Source organism: Schistocerca nitens, chromosome 2 (assembly GCF_023898315.1).
Source record: "Schistocerca nitens isolate TAMUIC-IGC-003100 chromosome 2, iqSchNite1.1, whole genome shotgun sequence".
NCBI lineage: Eukaryota > Metazoa > Arthropoda > Insecta > Orthoptera > Acrididae > Schistocerca > Schistocerca nitens.
Window position 1 is genome coordinate 805,410,850 of NC_064615.1, and position 22,744 is coordinate 805,433,593.

At 43.7% G+C, this 22,744-nt stretch overlaps 1 protein-coding gene across 1 annotated transcript in view; it reads left to right on the plus strand.

Annotated features, from left to right (window-relative positions):
• Positions 1 to 2,017: 2,017 nt before the first annotated feature.
• Positions 2,018 to 22,744, plus strand: part of LOC126237064 (Y+L amino acid transporter 2) — a 336,835-nt gene continuing 316,108 nt past the window's right edge. Inside the window, exon 1 of the mRNA XM_049946850.1 lies at positions 2,018 to 2,668. Coding sequence (XP_049802807.1) covers positions 2,329 to 2,668 — 340 coding nt within the window. The 5' untranslated portion in view covers positions 2,018 to 2,328. The remainder of the gene's footprint in view (positions 2,669 to 22,744) is intronic.

Below are 22,744 nucleotides of genomic sequence, written 5' to 3' on the forward strand. Positions count from 1 at the left end.
TAACCGCACGGCCACTTCGGCCGGCTATCTCACAGACAGATCTCGAAAAGTTTTCGTATAGTAATCGATACTTTTGACGACATACACCCTTTTTTTCTGTTCGTACTTCTCCGAGAAGAAAACGATATGGCTCAAGAAAATAGGAGGAGCAGAGAAACAGTACCATAGCCAAGGCGTCTAGAGGGGTCTTGCCAGAGGGAATGTTTACTTTTTCCGCAGTCGGTACTGACAACCCACGATGCGCTCACCTCTTACTGATCAGCAGCTATGGCATAAATAAGACACAGAAGAAACAAAAAATTTGGAAATTTTTGTAAGTTCCTATGGAACAAAACTGCTGAGATCCTGGGTCCCTAAGCTTACACACTACTTAATCTAACTTAAACTAACTTGCGCTAAGGACAACACACACACTCATGCCCGAGGGAGGACTCGAACCTCCGACGGGGGAAGCCGCGCGAACCGTAGCAAGGCGCATGAGACGGCGCGGCTCCCCCTAGCGGCCGGAAGTAACAACCGAAAGCGGATTATAGAGGCATTCATGTTTAAACACAGTCGTTACATTATCTCTTCTCAAATGATGCACACAAGCTTAATGTGGGCTACGTAAGCGTAACTTTAGCATCACTCATATGGGTAATGCCGACTGCATCTAACATTCTTGTACACAAGCTCAAAAGCGGAACGAAAGAGAAGGGCAGGCATCTCAAATATTCCCAAATTCTTTGTTAGTGACAGTGAGGTCATTAAAAATGTTGCAGGTGACCTGGCAATAGTTTTTCACCTTCAGACATAGTGTCAACTACAGAAGTACGGATTGTGGAAATAAATTTTCGGAGGTTGTTTCCCATCACCCTAATTTGGTTAGGACGAGCACATGCTGTCGAGCAAAGGCAGAAGCAACCGAGAGTTATTGAGTTATTGTGATCGTTTCTTAGCTTTGGTTACTGATACTGATACGAGTGCCTATGAGTTTGATTTGTACACCACAGCACTGAAGATGATCACTATGTGTAAGAAAATCGATTTTGCTATCAATAAACCATCAATATTACGGCCAACGCTGACCTTCCTTCTAATTCTAACCGAGAAAAGGTTTTGGCTCGAAAAAGTGTTCAGAATTTCACTGATGTCATGAAAGTTCCAGCTAAATCAAGCAACTTTTTCTGTATTGCAACCAATGGCTTCAACCACAAAAACGGGAAGATGTTCCTTCTGATTGTAAGGTATTTTGATCATAAAATGGCTGATGAGACAGCTAATGCTATTCGCTGTCTGATCTTGTCTTGTCTGAATTTATTTAATTTAGACGTAAAGAATCTCGCTGAATACTGTGCAGATAACGCGAATGTGAAATACGAGAAGCACAATTCTGTGTTTAAATTGTTCAAGAAGACGACAAGGGTCTGGTGAAATCAAATGCTCAAATTACATACTGTATAATTTACATGTATTGCATTACATGCAGATAATGAAACGCCTGTCTTGAAAATATATGTATCACAAATGTGACGTAATTGTGCAAATGTAATTTATTGCGATTATGTCCCCTTCAATCTCCCTTAAAATCATGGTCAGATGTTGGTCATCTCCCTTAAAACCATGGTCAAATACTAGTCGTCCTAGTTTCAAACTGTACTTTCTTTTGTATCAGTGGCGAGACTGGTGACTGCAGATTTTCATTCGTGAAAGCAAAAGAGAAATGGAGTTTGTTTTTTCGCTGGGGGTCTTGGGCAGGGGTTGGGGATTACCAACAGAGCTCGGTTGCTGCTGTCGGAGAGAATCATTGGGAAACCGAACGTACCCCCCCAAGCCCCCTGCGGCCAACTGCGGCACTTCCGCGGTACAGGAAGCAGCCGCTAGGTGGCTCTGTCCGCCGGCGCGTTTGTGTTATGTTTGCCGTGTGGTGGGGGCTGGCGGCGCGACGTGGGAAAGCGGACGCGCGCTGCTGGCGGGGAGGGAAACGGCGGGAACGCAAAGAGAGCCGCCCCCTCCCCTGAGCAAACGGCGCGAGGAGTTTGTCGGAGGCGCGGGCGCGCCAGTCGGCGTGTACGTGTCGCGCGGGTGGGAAGTCAGTCTGCGGCAGTCGCGAGCCGCACGCCGCATGGCCGCCCCACGTGGTCGCTACAGTTGTTGCGTCAGCGCGTCCTCTGCGTAACCGGCCAGCCCCCCAGCCGGACATCATCCCTGCCCACAATCATGACGTTGTAGCGAGTAGTCTGACACCTAAATCTTTTGTGTGCAAACAGAGTAGTGTTATCGCCGGAAGTAGATCCTCCACAGAGGGACAGGAATTTATTTGCGAGATCCTTAACGAAGCGGGGCGTTATGTCAAAGCAGGAGGCAGGATCGATCATGGAATCGGCCATCGTGAACGAAAAGACTCCACTGCGTGTTATGGACAGAGACGCCTTGACAGGCAACGGCCCCGGTGGCGACGACGTCGACGCCGCGGCCGCGAGTGGCAGTACGCCGTCCATCAAGCTCAAGAAGGAGCTGGGGCTCCTCGATGGCGTCGCGATGATCGTAGGCGTCATCATCGGCTCTGGCATCTTCGTGTCGCCCAAAGGCGTGCTGCAGTATGCCGGCTCCGTGGGGCTCGGCCTCATCGTGTGGGTGCTGTCGGGCATGCTCTCCATGATCGGAGCCCTGTGCTACGCCGAACTCGGTAAGTGTTGTTCCTGCACTACATTCCTCCAGCTACTAGGTCGGTGCATAAGTTGGTACCATTTTTGTTCTGCATATTGTTATTACAGTTTGGGTTTATTTATCGATTGCCATTTTTATTCGTAGTTCACTGTTGCTATTTGAGTTTACATGTCGTCATTTTGTCATATGAAGATAGCGGAGCTGTGGACCTTAGGAAATGGAATGCCGCATTGAGAAATCGGAACAATACGGATACATTCTTCTGTTTAAGCTCAGTAGAGGGGTGAGAGTAGGGGGAGGCAAGCAGCAACATTTGCTCCGTGTATTGGGATAATGCCATTGGACATAGCACGGCAAGGAAATGGTTTTCTCGTTTTAAGGAAGATAGTTTTGACATTAGTGATTCTCAACGTTCAGGAAGATTTTCAGGGTTTGATGGAGATCGTGTAAACGCATTAATCCACAATGATTCACGTCATTGTATTCGAGAATTGGCAAATGTGAAGGGATTCCACCCTTGTTCGACATTTGCATGCAGTGGGAAAGGTTCAAAAATCGGTTGTTGGGCACCGCATGCTCTAAGTCAAAATCATAGAAATCAGCAGGTGGTCCTCTGTGCATCTCTACTTGGCAGCCATCAAGTGGCTGGTGAACAACACTGACTATTCCTATCCTGTCTCATTCCTAGTGACGAAAAACGGATTTCATGCTAACATAAAGGAAGGAACTGTTGAGAGCAAATAAAGTAGCAACTCCCTGTACAAAGAGCTGCACCCATCCAAAGAAGATAATATTATGCATATGGTAGAACAGCGACGGTATGGTGTACTACGAATTGCTGAAGTTTGTCAACAACTGATTGTGAGACGTCTTGTAGACGCAGTCGAATAACAACGACTGGGAAGACAGCTTGAAGTGATGGTACTCTTAAGATAACGTGTGCCCGCTCCGCACCCACCTTATTCACCGGATCTTGCTCCCGCAAATTTTCACCTTTTCCACACCCTATCGAACAACTTTCAAGGAATTTTCTTTCAGGACGAAAATGCGTTCCGAACATGGTTACACGAGTTCTTCGCCAAAACCCACGTAATTTCCACAGTCGGAGAATCGACAAGTTACCCCAGCGTTGGCGGACTGTTGTAAATAGCCAATGAGAATATATTATTGATGACTAAAGTATCTGTTATGTGTATCTGTCGTACTTGTAAAAAACGCTAGGAATTTATGAACCAACCCACTAACATCTCTGTGCAATTTGGATACTATAAATACTGCACCAGCTGTCATTCTTTCACCAGAGATTCTTCTCAAATGCAATTATGTTTCCAGAGACCTGTTCAGCTTCCGTGATGTGTATATGAAGACAAAAGCGACAAATGAAAAATTGTACTAAGGCCTGTATTGGAACCTGGGTCTCTAGATACGCTAACCACTACGCCACGCCGGCACAGTGGCTTTGTATCTCCCTTTCAGAGGGGAGGTGTTCTAGGGTAGCCTGTGCAGTTGTAACAAGTCACTGTGCGAGGGTGGCGCAGTGGTTAGCGATCTGCCTACTGAGCAGGAGTCCTTGACTGGAATCCCGGCTTTGGTACAAATTTTCATTCGCCGCTACGGTTTGCGTATACACATCAAACATTCTTATACTGAGCGATCACCATATTGATTCTCTTGAGAGTGTTGTTAATGTGCTTTTTTGTTCACTGTATAACAACAACCAACTCTTAGTAACCCACTTGTGGGGCTTTTGTTTTGTAGAATGTGCAGTTTAAGCTATTGTTAAAGCATGCAGAGGGTATGTAGTGAGCTTTTGGAGGGAGAAAAACCATCCTCAAAAAGACGTGTAAACAAAATTTCCCCAAGACAGTAAAAAGAAAACTCGAGCGTTCTGTGCCGCATTCCTCCAACTAACCGTCTGTGAAATATGAATATTATTAGCTGACAGACCCGACATTGCTTGGGTATTCATTTTGCCAATTTTCAATTAGAAACAAAAAATAGAACTGTGTTGGTAGTGTAATACTGAAAAAAAATCGTTTCCATGTATTCATGAAAATACCTTTGAAATTACCTAACGCTCGTGCGAAGAACTATACATAATGTACAGAAGTATAAGTATCCAAATTAAGGAACATTGTACTCAAAATAAAAGTACTCCGTACAATGTTTGTTTAACTGAGGACTTGATTATAAACATTATTTCTAGTTACATGTCCAGCGGAATTTTTTTCACGCATCTGTGTTTGTGACGTCATATCTCTTGAACTAGTTATCGTACAGTTACATATTTGTATAGATAAATTCAGCGGCATTTATAGTAAAGAAGTAATAAATTTAAACTTCATGTGTATGCGGCAGTTTTTAACGCATCTCACTGATCATGACGCCATATTTCCTGATTATGTTTCATACAATGATATAATTTTGTAGGAACATAGAGCGGCATTTGTGGATAGTGCCTGTAAAATGTGCTGCAAACAGAGTAGTAGCACAGAAGTAATGAATTTAAACGTCGTGTTTGATGTGGCAGTTTTTCACGCACCTCATTGTTTATGACGTCATATCCCCTGAACTGTGATAATTTAGGTGGTTTAACCTCCACAGCGATTGTTGCGTGACAGTAAAGGGTATGTGTACCAAGTTTGGCTTAAATCGACCCAGCAATTTAGGAGATGTGGAACACATGCACACATCCATTTTATAATGTATGGATTAACTCTGCATCCACTCCCATTTTTCCACCAGATTCTTCTGCTTAGCGCTTACGAAGCTATTGCCTTTAGATTGTCGTTACTGTATTTCTTTACTGTATAGTAACTACCATTTCAGAGCAGCCACGTGTTATAGGCTTCATGTCTTTACATCTTCACCGAAACACGTTTCGACAGTAGTCTTTCAACTCGGAGCAACAATCTATTTTGTAGAAACTTGAACAATTCTTTAGGCAAACGCTGACGTAAGTGATAATCTTTTGGAGGAAAAAGAAAACACCCTCCAGACGACAAACAAAATTTCTAGGCCAACAGCATTGCATTGTGAGAGTGGTGTTCCGATGGATGCCGATTTATTTATGAACAGTGATAATGTTCGTACTGGCTGTGTGGTAATTTATTCCCTCTGACTTTCTGGTACTCGTTCCTCACGCATCAGAAACTGCGTAAATACTATCGAAGTGTTTGTTTAATCACATTACACCATACATAGTTGTACAGATAGAAATTTCCCAGAATTCGTAATACGCCAGTGGGCACCGTTTTGAGTTACGAAATAAAATGAATGGTCGTACCCAAGTAATGGGATGTGTGTCACCAAGAAATGGACGTAGCCCATATTTTAACCAACTCCCATTTTTTTCGCCTTTTAGCCTGTTACACAAACAGACCGGAAATCAGTTCTTAATAGGTCTGTTCATAACCGATGATGTTTTCGACACCTACTCGCACCTCAGTGTTAAGTCTAACGAAGGTCTGTTCTGTTTTAGGAGAACCAGTTGTATCGATGTTAGTCCGCCGAAATCGCGTAACTCATTTTGTATGTATGTATAAGCAAGTTTCAGAGAAAACTTGAACGCAGGAGTACATTATAGCTCCTTGACGTAATGAAAAGTGTATTCGCACTCATTGCATTGTTACACATTAAATCACGATGTCCGCATCGAGTCACCAAAGCACTTCTGGCACGTTAGCAGCTGATCAACAACTGCATGCGATTTGTCGCTGGAGTGGTGTTTATGCGCTAGTGAGAAACTTTTGCTATTGGCTATCCATCTTGAGCTTACTGACATTGGTTATCCATCTTGAGCTTACTGACATTTAATTAAAGAGAATTACAGCAGACGCGTTTCGCTTTTATTTATAAAGCATCCTCCGTGGTCATTCTGCAAATTGGATACACAAGTTTGTACATTTTTGTTTTAGGTTAAAAACAGCGCTTTGCTAATAAAGTTGATTTGCAATTTACTTACGATGTTTCGTTACATATTCTGCTTCTTCCCTCATTGTTAGCAGCGGTTGACTTCGAAAGACTTCGACTCACATATGCACTTGGCAGTACTTGGCAGTTTTTGCCATTCTGCAGTACTTCATGCGCTGCATTATTTACACTTCACTTTTGTAAACTAAACTGAAGCTGTGTGTGTTTCTCACACTGCACAGTAACAATGTTTACATCTGTTTTCGTTCACTCTGTGGGTGTTGCCAACCTGTGAGACTACTACTCTGTGTGTGTGTGTGTGTGTGTGTGTGTGTGTGTGTGTGTGTGTGTGTGTGTGTGTGTGTGTGTGAGAGAGAGAGAGAGAGAGAGAGAGAGAGAGAGAGAGAGAGAGAGAGAGAGAGTAAATTAGTGAAATTGGAAATATTAGGCTGTTGCTTGTGACAGACGATTTCAAGCCAAACTGATAAGCAACACTGCATAAAGATCTGCTATGCTGTGCTGTCGAAACTGCGTGGTGGTGTTAGCAAAACCGTGATGGTTGCGAAGAAAATGCAGCATCATTTGTTTTTGCGGCCGAAGAAACCTTGAAATAAAAGCGGTATATATTGTTTGCAGGATAGTATTATTCTTCGGCGGAAAGGTGTAAGCAAGAAGGAAATTTGTTTTAGCTGAGCTCTGCTGGCGGTAGTGTTCGTGGCCTGCTAACCGCAGTTGCAGCTTCCTCCTCTTGTACGTCAGCGCAGCGTAACTCGCGGCGTCTGAATTATGTATGTGGCGGCGTGACGTCCCTGCTACCTGGGACTACCTCACAGTTGCTCTCGCTGCGAACACGCACGCTTCTTGCAGCACGAACCTCGGTCGCAGCTGTTGCTAATGCTTCGTATTTCGCAGCGTCCTCTTTGAAAATTGAACAAAATAAAATGTGTGTCTATAAAAGTTCTATTCTCTGTATTAAAATGCTGTGTTTTCACGTAAATCTGTTTCGCGTTATCCGTTCGGAAGAGTAGAACTATGTCGAGGACAATAACTCAGATTTTATTCTTTATCTTTTTACTGTGTACCATTGTGGTCCTAGGGTATTGGAGTCTCATCCTGTTTCGCTTCGTTTTCTCCGGCTGCATTATGGCAGCAAATTTTACAAAAACTAAGAATTTCTTTTCATACCTTCCACTTGGCTATGCTGCCTGAGTGCTTCGGTATCAAATGTCAAATATCCAAATTGTGTGCATGCTAAAAGTACTTCTTAATCTTCTGGATGATCTAGTTCACAGAATGGTCTATACCACCGATAAAAGTTCAAAAGCTGTCCTGCATTCAAATATCATTTTGAAGGTTAAAAAAATGGTTCAAATGGCTCTGAGCACTATGCGACTTAACTTCTGAGGTCATCAGTCGCCTAGAACTTAGAACTAATTAAACCTAACTAACCTAAGGACATCACACACATCCATGCCCAAGGCAGGATTCGAACCTGCGACCGTAGCGGTCGCTCGGCTCCAGACTGTAGCGCCCAGAGCCGCACGGCCACTCCGGCCGGCTTTTGAAGGTTATTCTTAATATATTTTTTCTCTGGGAGTATTAACATAAAGGTCCATTGCAGCACAGTAAATGATATTTCAGAAATGTTGATAATGAAACTCCTTTTATACGCAACATCGACAATTATGATATTCAACTGCCAGTTTTCTAATAGGATGAACCAAATGTCAACAAAACAAATGGTGTTGTTAATACAATATAGCAGAACTTCAAAAGTTCCATGTTCTTGAGACGACAAGCTTGTGTGAAAGTTTGTGATTTAGAGCGAAAGGCGCTATGGATGGTATTCATTATGTACCGGAATGCCTTATTCGAGAAATGATACATTCGATTTCACTTGTACGTCATGTAGGTATGAAAAACACTTGCTGCTCCAAGCGAAAAATAATTTCCGTGCATTGCTTCTAAATTAAATCATCAGCACTACAGTTTTGACAAAAATCTTAAGTCTGCTCCACCTTGAAAGCTAGCTCATGAGATCATAAGTAATTAAAGACAACAAACTGCAAGTGGTTTTTGTTTCCGGATAAATTATACTACATCACCCCAACTGATGTGTTCAACTACATGTGGAACCAAAAGTTGCCTTTCGCGGAATACGTCCGTTGCTGCTCTGTTACATCACACCAAAGGGCCAGACTCTTTCTTTATTTCATTCGCGAAATGACGTATTTATTTGAGGCTAGCTACTTATTGCAGTAAATGTGTTAATATCTAACTGAAGTGACAACAGGAACTTTGAGACACTGCCAGAACCAATTAACGATGCAGTTGGGTGGAAACTAGGACTCTTCTGCAGTTCCAGTGACACACTTGATTTCGGCGTAAAGTCAACTGGTGCGTGTAGGAACTTAGCTATCAATACATATCTTGGATATCCTGTTCACTTTGTTCCCAGAAGATAGTGAAGTTGCGCAGACTTTGTCACTGGCGTAGTATTTCGGAGAGACTGTTAAAATCCCGAACGGAACATAATCCTTTAGCAGGTTACCTTCCATTAGGAAAGTTGGTGCACTCGGCGACTGTAATATGATTTATAAATCATAGAGCGCAGCAGTCAGTCGTCACCCCATTTTTTTTTTTCTCAGAACACCTCGTCGTCAAGAGGCATTTTGTCAGTTTCTAGGACCGAATAGCAGCTGCTCCGTACTCAAGCTTGACCGGTATGCCTCAAGACGGCTACACTCGTAACTAGTTGCTTCACATACTAGCATGCACAATCGTGTTTGCGCAAGCATGCTGGAGCACGTGTACTATATTTTTGTGCTAACATCAGGACTGTACAAGCAGCTTGATTGAATTTCCACTATGCATACTTGTGCAAACATTCCAGCCCGTGCATGCTGGAGAGCGGGCGTCAAGAATAGGGAGGCTTGTGGGAGCATTTGGTATGATTTACTTTTTATTTAGTCCTGTTCAAGGTTGTAGGACAAGTCAATGAATACAAAATTACGTGGAGAAACAAACAGTAATACTGTGAAACAGCTTTCTATTATCGCTTCTTTAAACACCCTTTACTCCACAGATCGAGTTATCTCGCCTGGTTTTTTTTTTCGTATCACAAGCAAAAGAGCTGTCAAAGCCAGCGCACCGTCGCTTGCGCTCAACATTTTCTCATATGCACTGAAGAGCCAAAGAAACTGGTACACGTACATAACATCGTGTAGGGCCCCCGTGAGTACGCAGAAGAGCCGCAGCACGACGTGGCGTGGACTCGACCAATGTTTGAAGTAGTGCTGGAGGGAACTGACACCATGAATCCTGCAGGACGGTCCATAAATCCGTAAGAGTACTAGGAGGTGGAGATCTCTTCCGAACAGCATGTTGCAAGGCATCCCAGATATGCTCAATAATGTTCATGTTTGGGGACTTTGGTGGCCAGCGGAAGTGTTTATACTCAGAAGAGTGTATCTGGAGCGACTATGCAGCAATTCTGGACATGTGGGATATAGCATTGTCTTGCTGGAATTGCCAGAGTCCGTCGGAATGCACAATGGACTTGAATGGATGCAGGCGATCAGACAGGTTGCTTACGTACACGTCACCTGTTAGAGTCGTATCCAGATGTATCACTCTAACTGCACAGTTCCCATACCATTAAAGAGTTCAAAATGGTTCAAATGGCTCTGAGCACTATGGGACTTAACAGCTGTGGTCATCAGTCCCCTAGAACTTAGAACTACTTAAACCTAACTAACCTAAGGACATCACACACATCCATGCCCGAGGCAGGATTCGAACCTGCGACCGTAGCAGTCGCGCGGTTCCGGACTGAGAGCCTAGAACCGCTCGGCCACCGCGGCCGGCCATTAAAGTGTCTCCACTATGTCGAATAGTTCGGCATGCAGGGTCCATGGATTCATGAGCCTGTTTCCATATCCGTAGTCGTCCATCCTCTCGATACATTTTGAAACGAGGCTCGTCCGACCAGGCAACATGCTTCCAGTCATCAACAGTCCAATGTCGGTGTTGACAAGCCCAGGCGAGGCGTAAAGCTTCGCGTCGTGCAGTCATCAAGGGTACACGAGTGGACCTTCGGCTCTGAAAGCCCATATCGGTGATGTTTCGTTGAATGGTTCGCACTCTGATACTTCTTGATGGCCCATCACTGAAATCTGCAGCAATTTGCAGAAGGGTTGCACATCTGTCATGTTCAACAATTCTCTTCAGTCATCGTTGGTCTCGTACATGCAGGATCTTTTTCCGGCCGCAGCGATATCGGAGATTTTATGTTTTACTGGATTCCTGATATTCACGGTACACTCGTGAAATGGTTGTATGGGAAAATCCCCACTTGATCGCTACCTCGGAGATGCTGTGCCCCATCGCTCGTGCGCCGACTATAACACCACGTTCAAACTCACTTAAATCTGGATAACCTGCCATTTTAGCGCAAGTAATCGATCTAACAACTGCGCCATACACTTGTTGTCTTATATAGGCGTTGCCGACCGCAGTGCCGTATTCTGCCTGTTTACATATCTCTGAATTTGAATACGCATGCCTATGCCAATTTCTTTGGCGCTTCAGTGCACAAACTCATGGTTGTACAAGCACGCTTGAGCCGTGCGGAGGCGCGAGGAATCAATGCAAGCTTGCGCAATCACGCAGGCCCACGCGTGCTTGTCAAGTGGGCAGCTACGTGTGTAACCAGTTACAAGTCACTATTCAGTAGGAATAGCACCGCACTTCTCAAGGATACAGTCTCATGATGAGGCACCCTTAGACGGGATTTGTTTCACGACAGATTTGCTTTACTGTTCTCACTGTTTAACATAAACCGAGCGAGGCGGCTCAGTGGCAAAGACTCACATACGCGACCGGTCATACAAAGTGAGGAATGAAAAGGACACGACCGACCTCCTTCCCCAATCCGAGTTTGAGCTTCGTGTCGAATGACGTCGTCGCCGACGTAGTGTTAAATCCGGACGTTCCTTTTTTTTGTTGGTTTTGAAGAAGCTGTTAAACAGAAAATGTCTGTGGGAGTGACCGCAGTTGTAACTGTTCTTGTAAGTGTTCTAAAAAAGAATTCCAGGACACTGACTGAAGTGCAGACTCTGTTTACGCTTTCACATCTCGCTTGTGCGTATTGTAAACAGAACATTCGTCATCCACTTTTTCCTTATATGCACGTTGTATTTGTCCCCACAGGTTAAGAAAATATCACAAAAGTAACGAAGCCAATAAATCAGATCTACATCTCCTAGCCTCCCTTTTATTTTCTTACGTTGAATTACGATTTTAAAAATTTTCTTTGCCGCTGCGACTTAGTTTGCAGTACATTTTTTAACACTGCTTCTACTCATCTCGTGATGATTGTCCATCAGTAATCATTTTAGTTGTTGCCACAGTAGTCTGGGTGACTTCTGCTTGAGAAAAAGTTTTCAAGGTTCCGATTAATTTGATACATATTTATTAAATGAAAGTTCATAGGCCACTGGTTTGAGTCTCCCACATTTTTATTCATTCCTTTCATATTATAGTACTTATTAAGCACGTCTCGGCAAGCGACACGATGTCTAACTTCAAACTCCTGCAAAAAACTTTGCACAAAAGAGCTTACATTAAAGTCATTTCTGCAGTTTCAGAGATAACATTTTAACAAAAACAAAAAATTTCATATAGTTTATGCATTGTTTTGTGATTGTGTTTGACAAATGTTTCAATAATCAACAAAATAATAAAGAAAATTTCCAGAAGATCGGAATGTATAAAGAAACTTCGATGTCTGCACAGTATTCGTGAATTATCAGCGTTTGGGTACAGGCAAAATTCAGAAAAGCATTTGATACCAATAAGTATGTCTATTTCATGTGTGATTTGATAATAATAAGTAACAAATCACAAGTCGAACAACTAACATAGGAGATACCAACGTATCGTATAGTTTACTAAAACGATGTATCGTTTTGTGCACTGCAAATGAGCACGAGGCATAGGCCAGTTTCATTAGGATACGTAGACCTGTGTAACCCCCCCCCCCCCTCCCACCTCCCGGGAATTTTTCAGTGAATCTTAGTCTGCTGTTAGCCCCGGATGAAACCCCCCCCCCCCTCTCCTTTCCCTCGAGCTTTTGAGACAGGACATCAAAAATTTAAAAAAATGTATTTTTCAAAAATTTGTTCATTTTGTAGCGCATATCTTTCTGAAAATTCGCTCCGATGGAATTCAAACGTGTATATTTTATAATGGAAACCATAAAGCCTATATTCAGGATAGTGGAAATTAACATGTACCCGCAAGGTTGGCCGAGGGCGTTACTGAGCTGCTTCCTGGACTCGGGTAGGCGCGCCAGCCCCCGATCAAATCCGCCCGGCGGATTAACGACGAGGACCGGTGTGCCGGCTAGCCTGGATGTGGTTTTTAGGCAGTTTTCCATATTCTGCTAGGTGAATACCAGGCTGGTCCCCATGTTCCGCCTCAGTTACACGACTCGTAGACATTTGAACACGTTCGCACTATTTAAAGGCTTACACTACATGCAGACAGTTGGGGTACACTGATTTCGTCCCGGGGGGTACGGGGTGGCGACAGGAAAGGCATCCGGCCACCCCCTGACAATAACATCGCTAAATCCATAGTAACAGGGCCGACCCCGCGTTGAAGTGGGACAAAGGCCCGATGATGATGATGATGATGATGATGATGATGATGATGATGAGTGGAAATTAACATGTGCTGCGGTGCGTCTTCTGCTCCCAGTCGTCGGGTTCGATAACCCTCAAAAACCCTCACAATTAATACTGAGTGGGACTCTTTGTGATTATGGGAGTAAGAAATTTTCAGAAAATTTGCACTCTTTATTGCCTATTAGCTAATAACATTCTCTTTTGAGAGACATAAAATTAAATAGAGGAAACATAAAACCAGAAAGGACAAGAGACAAGCATGGCAGTACACATTTCTTCAATCCTTAGGCTGCAGAATTGTTATCTTTCTCTAATCGTGCTACAGCTTTACAAGGCGTGCTTTTCCTTTCTGCGAAAGAAGCTATTACGTCATCATTGTTCGTCGAGACTTTTGCTACATGAAAAATCAAAATGTCGTTGTCTAATACTGAAAAAGCTACTTATACGAATAGTACCTAACACTGGTGTGGTTTCTCGACTTGATTACGTCTATTTTGTCACTGTCTGCTAGATAAAACGAAATAGGTCTTTCTAATATTGCAGCAATTGTAACAAACGCCAACTAAGCGAGACTGTATTTCTTTTGCACAGTTGGTCATTTTTTATCTACCTCATTTACATTAATAACGCGGCAGAATATAATTCACGAAGTACCAATATCAAATGCCTATTAGTCCTATTGCAAGCAAAAAGTTTCATTCATATGCTCCAGTTTCTCGAGCATGAATCGAAAAGTAGTAGTAGTAAGAAATTTTTATACAGATTTGGAATCGTCATATTCTTCCGTATAATTTGTGTGATGTCCCCATTTCTTCTCCTTCTTCGTTCTAACAAACAGTTTTGTCATAACTAATTCTGTAACTATTCCTGCAATTGTCAAAACTTATTCTCCGGTTAACTTCACTTGCCCTGCCAGAATCACCTGTTTAGTTATCCCGTGTTTATTCTCCGGTTAGGCGTTATTACTTGTCCGTACAACGCGTTTTCCGCGCTATTCCGAGCATAGAATTTAAGCAGCTGCTAACCGGAGACTGTACAACTTGCCCTCAAGTAGTCTAGCGATCCGGCAAAAATTTTCTGTCAAAATTTCAATTTCTTGGATACACCGAGAAGATAATACGTAATCTTTCTTACCTGTTATTCCTGTTAAGCATTTATTTCCACTCTGGTAGTCAGAATCTATGGATTTCGCTAGTAATTAGTCTACAATAACGCTTATCATTTGCATACCCAGTCAACCACATAAGCAAGCATGGATTGGCGTTCACCCGTTCGGGTTTATTTGCCTCAACTCGTGTAGCTCCGCCCCCTCTTGTCTCCGGGAAAGCTTTTTGTTTCTAGATGCGACGGGAGTTCCCCTGGTACAGACATCACTTGCGCTATGCATGCATTAAAAAATCAAACTATGATTCGTTCAACTTAGAATGTCTTCAAAAGCCAACAGGGATGCGTTCCAAAATCGTGTGAATAACCTATAGACCAACGTGTGTGCCGGCCGTTGTGGCCGAGCGGTTCTAGGCGCTTCAGTCCGTAACTGCGCGACTGCTACGGTCGCAGGTTCGAATCCTGCCTCGGGCATGGATGTGTGTGATGATCTTTAGTTAGGTTTAAGTAGGTCTAAGTCTAGGGGACTGATGACCTCAGATGTTAAGTCCCATAGTGCTCAGAGCCATTTGAACCAACGTGTGCTGGATACTAGGCGCAAGGGTTTTTTCTTCAAGAATATGAATTTAGCGCCCCCTGAAATTGACAACCCTCGCCCCTCCCCGGGACCGGGCCTGTCTGGTATTTGTCTTTCCTAAGATTAGTTTTATCTGCGCGATCCACTTTAAATCGCAAAGCTCGCGTACTTCCAGTGGATTTATGGCAATCTTATAGTTAAAGAATAACGGATATTTCCTTCTGTTTCAACGCAGTGTGTTACATTTGTTCCTGTTGTGGACCATGTTGAGCGCCAAGGCAAATTCTTAGCAACGCCCATAGGTCGGATTGCGAGCCCTTAGATTTGTAACCTCGGCACCCGAGGAACCACCAGTCAACCAAAATTCTGGACAATCGCCTGGCACTGTGACAGTGTTCACTGGAGTCGCGAAAGCAGTGCTGTGCCGGTGGCGGAAGCTACTGTTTCATCAGCCGCCTAGGCTGCTGAGGTTAGGCGTGCCATTGGGGCAAGGACCTGCACGCTCCTTTCACGGGCAGGTCGGATTGCGTCACGTTTCTCCTGTAGTCGCCATTGTCTGCTCGGGGAGAGGGCGCATACCTGCGCTGGCTGATGCAAAGGCTCCGTTACCAACCCCGGGTGATGCAATTTCCTGTTGCTGTTCGTACACGAATTGCGGGTTTTCTTTGTATTTGTACAGTGCTATACGGAAAGTATTGTTCGTCTATCCGGAAAGTATTGTTCGTGTGGCTATAAAAAACACCATATGGAAAGTATTGTTCGTCTATCCGGAAAGTATTGTTCGTGTGGCTATAAAAAACACCGAAACAGTTACAATAGACTTACAGTCTTGAAAGTGCACTTTTGTATTACTTCTCTACATAACAACCATCCAGATTCGAGCATGTGTCATACGTCTTTACGAGTTGATAAATTTTCTCTTCATAAAAGTCTACCGCCTGAGATTTTGGAAATTTTTTTTATTATATACATATGAAAGCCACACTTCAATACTACTTTTCTACATAGTTGCCATTTAAATTAAGGCACTTATCGTAGCGATGGACGAGCTTGGAAATTCCTTCGTCGTAAAATTTGGCCGCCTGCGCCTCCAAACACGTGGTTACCTCTTCTTGAAGCTGTGCGTCGTCATCAAAACGTTGCATAGCCAACCACTTCTTCATTGCTGGAATAAGTGGGAGTCGCTCGGTGCTAGGTCGGGACTGTACGGTGGATGAGGAAACAACTCCCACTTAAAAGATTCGAGAACTTCACGAGTGGCATTTGCCGTGTGGGCCCGGGCGTTGTCGTGAATCAGCAAGATCTTTGAGCCCAACTTTCCCCTGCGCTTGTTTTGTATTGCTCTTCTGAGGTTGTGCAGAGTTTGGCAATACTTTTGAGTTTATTGTAGTGCCTCTTTCCAGGAAATCCACAAAAATCGTATTTCTACCGGTTACTGATTAACCACGTGGTTGAAGGCGCAGGCGGCCGAATTTTACGACGAAGGAATTTCCAAGCTCGTCCATCGCTACGATAAGTCCTTAATTTAAATGGCAACTATGTAGAAAAGTAGTATTTAAGTGTGGCTTTCATCTGTATATAATAAAAAAATTTCCAATGCTTAATTTATTTTTAATTCCAAAACGTAATGTACTTTGTGAATAGCCCTCGTATCATTTCAACTGACGTAACAATTATTGTGTTTTCCGTGCAAAACGCAGCTCCAGTTGTTAGTAGTGTTTTCCACGGCTCTTCTCAGTTTCCTTAAACAATCACAATAGGCTTTACAGTTGATTATCCTTGCACGTATCATTATTGACAGTCCTTTGTCTGCCCTTGCAGGTTTGCATAGGAAACCCATGTCTCGTTCCTCAACATTGTTCTGTTCGTTAGGCCTTCTCCTTCAAAATCATCCAAGTCCAGAGAAACAGTCTTTCGTTAAATTTTGTGGTTCCCAGAAAGGAGTTTTGGAATTGAACAAGCAGAGAACTTCTGGTACCATGCCTGCTAACGATAATGAGATCGTGTTGCAGAACACTGCGAGATATTACTGGAAGGTGTCGGAAGATTGAGATGATGTGGAACTTCTAAAAGAGACTTGTAAGGGAACGCTGGCCATCTGTTAGATTACCGTTAGCAGGTATTTTCGCAGTAACCAACTTCTTTCCAGCAAAAATACCCTTAAGCACAAGTCGTTTTCCATCTTTGGAAGGAAGAAACAAAACTAAAAATCATCAAAAAATATTTCTGTAGGTAACGAATAATGTCCAAATTGCCTCTGCGTCGCGTCTCGAGAACGTGCAAAATATCACACTTTTTATCCAATCAAGTGCCGATTGTTTTTACCCATACAGTTACACTAAAATTTCCACAGTTACACTAAAATTTCCAGCCCTTTGGGTGTCGTACTATAAGCACTTGTCTGAAAATTCGTATTTAACGGCAAAGTCCTATTTACAGAAGAGACAACTGAATATTTTCTGTAATTATTGTTGAAGTCGATTGAGTATTAAGTAAGAAATGGTGATAGTATTGGAGACGTGATAATACAGTGCAGCATGCCGTCTTCTGGGGCAGGAAAACTAATGTTAGATTTTAGTATCGATCATTTTTAGTATACACTAACTGATCAAAAGTACCCGGACATCAGTACTGTAAGTGTCCACGCATCGACTTTACGACGGCTAGTCCTCTGCTGGGAACACTTCCAGTGAGGTGCCTGAATGTCAACGGAGGACATTAATTAACATTTTCCCCAAGTTTGTCTTCGATGTAGAGTTTACAGTCTTATGAAATTGGAGGGACTTTCTGAAATAGCCTGTAATTACCAGCCGTTCAGAAAAGTAACCGATAGAGATACGCTCTACCAAAACCACTGTTCGGTAGTTGTGGTACAGTACATAAATGATGTAGTAAATGATAGGAGTAGTCGGCCGTTGTGGCCGAGCGGTTCTAGGCGCTGCAGTCCGGAACCGTGCTATTGCTACGGTCGCAGGTTCGAATCCTGCCTCGGGCATGAATGTGTGTGATGTCTTTCGGTTAGTTAGGTTTAAATAGTTCTAAGCCTAGAGGACTGATGGCCTCAGCTGTTAAGTCCCATAGTGCTTGGAGCCATTTGAAATGATAGGATTCCAGTAGTATTGATAGCAATGGCAGGGAAGGAAACATAAATCAATGTGTAAGGGAGAAACAGGGAGCTGAAGACGTCTTTTTTTGTTTGTTTGGTTGCTTAATTTGCACATAATTAGAACTGAACAACACTCAGTCGTAGTGCATTGTGTATTTTATCTCCGTACAGAATATAAATTGCCTATTACAAGTAATAACAATAATAATTGAGCACGTAACTTCTGCGCCTTTGTCTAACCAAAGCAATCACTTTTGATGCAAGTACAGTTTACATGCACAATATAACTGTTATTGCTATTTTGTGCTCGACGGAATGTTCTTAGTCATGATCGAAGGCGAGAATTTGCTGTTATTATTGATAACGCGAATGTTGTTTATCAATGAAACAAACATGTTGTCGTCGAAGTACTGAAGTGATGTTTGATATACTCGTATTTTTGTTTTGCGTTTTTTTTTAATTTTACCTTTTTTCGAGGTAAGTGCGTTTTCTAGTGCTGTATGATAAATCTGAGTTGCTTTTCTTTTTCATTTTAGTACAAGATCCGGCTGTTTCACGTTACAAATCAACGTTTCTCGAATAAAATCTGAATTAAACATTGGTAATTTCAGTTTTGCTATAAATACTGTTTATTTTTTGTAATATACGGGAGGATATCTTTGTAGAACAAAAATGTTTCTTAAGTTAGGCGGCTCTATGTAGGGATGAATCAGCTTAAGCTTGCGCGGCAAAGTGGTTTTGATTTGAGGTTTTCACAGAATGGATTGGTAGTCAGGGTCTCGTATTGTTGGCCACTCAACAGATTGTAACGATACTTAGAAAGTGTAGTTTTTGTGCATATACACACTTTTATGAAAGGACATTAACAAAAAAAAGTGTAAATTAGAATGTCAGTTGTTTGTTGCACGGTTCTAGTGCGAGTCGTTTACGAGGCATCGCATTTTGAAAAGTTCCCTCACCGACACTTCTACAATACCTGTGGTAGCACACGCTAAAGAGCAACACTAGTGCGTACACAAGTTATGTGGATTCTGATCGGCAACAAGTCAACTGACCAACACAGGCGGTGTTCAGAATGACCACCGGCAGCGGTCAGATATGGAAGGACTGCTGCACACCTGTTAGCATTTCAGCGAAGACGTTCGTGCAGGCTGCATTAATACATCATCCCATATCATCACTTGTAGTTCGTATGTCCATGTAGAAAGCGCCTTTGATTATTCCATACAGAAAAAAGTGTACAGGCGTCAAATCCGGGGAACGGGCTGGCCAAGGTACATGTCTTCTGCGTCCAATCCAACGATTTGGGAGCAATTCGTGAAGACCTGCTGTTGTACCTCATGCACGATGGGCTGGACAGCATTCAGGTTAGTACCACAGGTCGTCCTAGTCTGCGAAAGAACGTCTTCTAGCATCTGTGGAAGATGATCTGTTAGGAATTGCACGCGTTCACTGTGCGGGCTATGAAAAACGGTCCTGTAATCTGAAGGTTCACTATCCCACACCACACGTTTACACTCCAAGGACGGTGGCGTTCCCTCTAACGAAGCCAACGGATATTGTCAGCAGACCAACAGCTGATGTTTCGGTAGTCTGCCTGACCATAGTTGGTAAATGTGACTTCGTCATTAAACAGGATACATGATACATCTGGAGCACCCAGTCCTAATGAACATGTACAGAAGTTAACACGACTCTCATAATCGTTCCCGTGCAGCTCTTGATGGAGAGAGATGTGGTAGGGTTGGAACCTATGTTGACTGGGGAAGTTTAGGACTCGTGACTCATGACACATCCTCGTGCGATTGCGTGGGAGCTAACATGCAGATCAACTGCAACAGCAGCAAGAATATTAATTCCCCCTTGTCCTGTCACTTGTTTCCTTTTATTACGGTGTGAAGATTCACACCACCACTTTCACGTAACTGTTTGAAGAGATGGTTGACGCCTAATGAGAGATCTTGAGCATACGCCGCAGTAGAACTAACTACATTCTTTTTACGCTTTCCATACACCACGAGCATGTCAGCCTTTTCTGCATTGTTGAAACTTGTAGAGGAAGATCGCAAATAATTGAGGACGTAGGTTGCAAATATTACTCTGAGATGGAGAAGTAGGACTGAGAGGGATTTGTGGCGGACCGCATCAAATCAGTCTGAAGACTGATGACTTAAAGAAACCAATGTCCACTTTAAACCTATTGCTTGAACTTTCAAGTCGCAATAGACTCAAGAAACACACAAGTAGACTGTAAGCAAACATAATAAAACCGTACCTAGCAACAACGCTCGTTGAATAGCACACTGTCGCTGTGGAAACTATTCAAAATACGATATCTCGTAAACGACTCGTACAAGAAACCTACAACAGACACTATTGACATTTTGCTTTACCCTATTTTTAATTGTTAATGTCAATAGGGAGTGCTCCATTTAAAAAAAGTATTTGTTTGCACAAAAAATACACTTTCTTTGTATTATTACGATCTGTTTATTGAATAACACTACGAGCCCCTGACTACCAATCCATTCTGTGCAAACCGCACATTCCATTTCCGCAATATTTGTGATAGTTTTAGCTGATTCACCCTGTACATCCTCAGTTCCTAGACGGTTTTTTTTCTTTATTGAATTTCCATACACCCCCCCCCAAAGGGGGGGGGGGGAGGTGGCAGCAGCGTAATATGCCGCTCTGCAGCCTACAGATGTTAAAAACACAATGAGGAGATAATAAAACATTAAAAATAGGCAACAAAACGGTGACTGGTTAAAACTGGAATATGGTGAAAAGCTGTAAATTGAAAAAGGATAGTGATGCTGATTAAAACACATAGTAATTAAACAGATACAATTAAAAAACACGGCGACAGTCTGGTTTCTGTTCGTAAGAGTTAAGAAACACACCTAGCGACAGTATGGTGTCTGTTTGTAACACTGATTGAGGACGCATAACACTGAACCCTCACTTAAAACTGCACCATATAGTAGACATAACAGCAGATGAGGGGGGGGGGGGGAGCTGATGGAGGGAGAGGACACACAAAAGAGGGGGACAGTGTGGGCACAGGAAGGAGTGGGGAAGGCAGAGGAGGGGAAAGCAAAACGACTCGGGGCAGGGAATGGCGTCTGAGGGTAGGTGGGGGAAAAAGGAACAGGATGGAAGGGGGGCAGAGGGAGCCCAGGAAAAGAACAAAGGGAGGGAGGGAGTAGGAGGTGAGGATCAGAGTTGATAGGAGGGATAAATGGAGGAAGAGAGGGCATCATCCAGGAGGGGGAGTTGAGGGAAGCCACCTTGGTAAAGGTGATGGAGGATGTAGTGTTGGAGGAACACAACGGTGAAGGCACAGCAACGGCCAGGGGTTGGAAAGGAGAGGATAGGAGAGGAGCAACCAGTGGATTGGGGGGATCAAGTCGGTGGGAGGTGTAGAGGACACGGATATGTTAGAGGAAAAGGAGCAGATGGGGAAAGGAATCAGGTCATAGAGGATCCACGTGGGGAACGGGAGGCTGATAGGGAAGGCGAGGCAGAATGCTTGGCACCCGACGATCTGGAGGGACTTGTAGAATTTGAGGGGGTGCGAATAGTTTTTTTTTCCTTTGTCATTTCACTCCCCATAATGGGGTGTGCTGGCAGTGGCACAATATGCTGCTCTTCAGCCAAGAGAGTTACAATCAACACAAGCACATGAAAAAATAATACACAAACGAGAATGGTAAAATTGGGTGAATAATCGATAGTAAAAATAGGTGAGTATAAAAGGTAGATTTAAAAACATAGATGAGAGCCACACACACTTGCGGAGAATGAGCACTGTAGAACGAAGCGAAAACAAGGAAGCACCACAGCGGGAACACAAATGAGTGACACAGGCAACACTGTTGGTGGCGATGTAACATAGCACTGCACACAGCACTGGAGAAACGATGACAGAAGGGGGCAGTGGAGGGGAGAAGGAAAGGAGCCAGAAGCCGGGGGGGGGGGTATGTGGAAAGGAGAAAGAGGGAGGGTGGCAGGGGAAAAGGAGAAAGAAGGGGGGGAGGGAGAGAGGGAGCTCTGAGGACGGGGGAAAGAAGGGGGGATTAGATTTGGTAGGAGGGGTATATGGAAGGAGCGAGGACATTATCCGGGAGGGGGAGTTGGCAGAAGCCATCTTGGGTGAGGGTATGGAGCGTGTGAAGATGGAGACCAGATGGGACACTGTGGTACAGGTGCAGCAGCGGGCTAGGGTGGGGGAGGATGGGGAAAACCAAAGGATGGGGAGGATCCAGTTTGTGGGAGATGTATAGGATTCATATTCGTTCAAGGAATAGGAGGAGATGGGGGATCATAGATGGTGAGGTCGAAATCCAGGAGGCGGAAGGAGGTGGTGGTGCTGCCCATGACGATCGCCTGGGTCTTGGAGGGATTGATCTTAAGGAGCCATTGGTTGCACCATGTGGTGAACTGGTCAAGGTGGGAATGGAGGAGGCACTGGGAACGTTGGGAGGGAGGGGTGAGAGCAAGGAAGGCGGTGTCATTGGCATATTGCAGGAGATGGATGGGTGGTAGGGGCTTCGGCATGTCTGTTGAGTATAAGAGGTAGAGAAGAGGGGAAAGTACGGAGCCTTGGGGTGTGCCTGTGGAGGGGTAGAAGGTGTAAGAGTTGGAGTTGTAGATGATAACATACGAGGGGCAGTGAGAGAGGAAGGAAGCTATCAGCTGTTGATG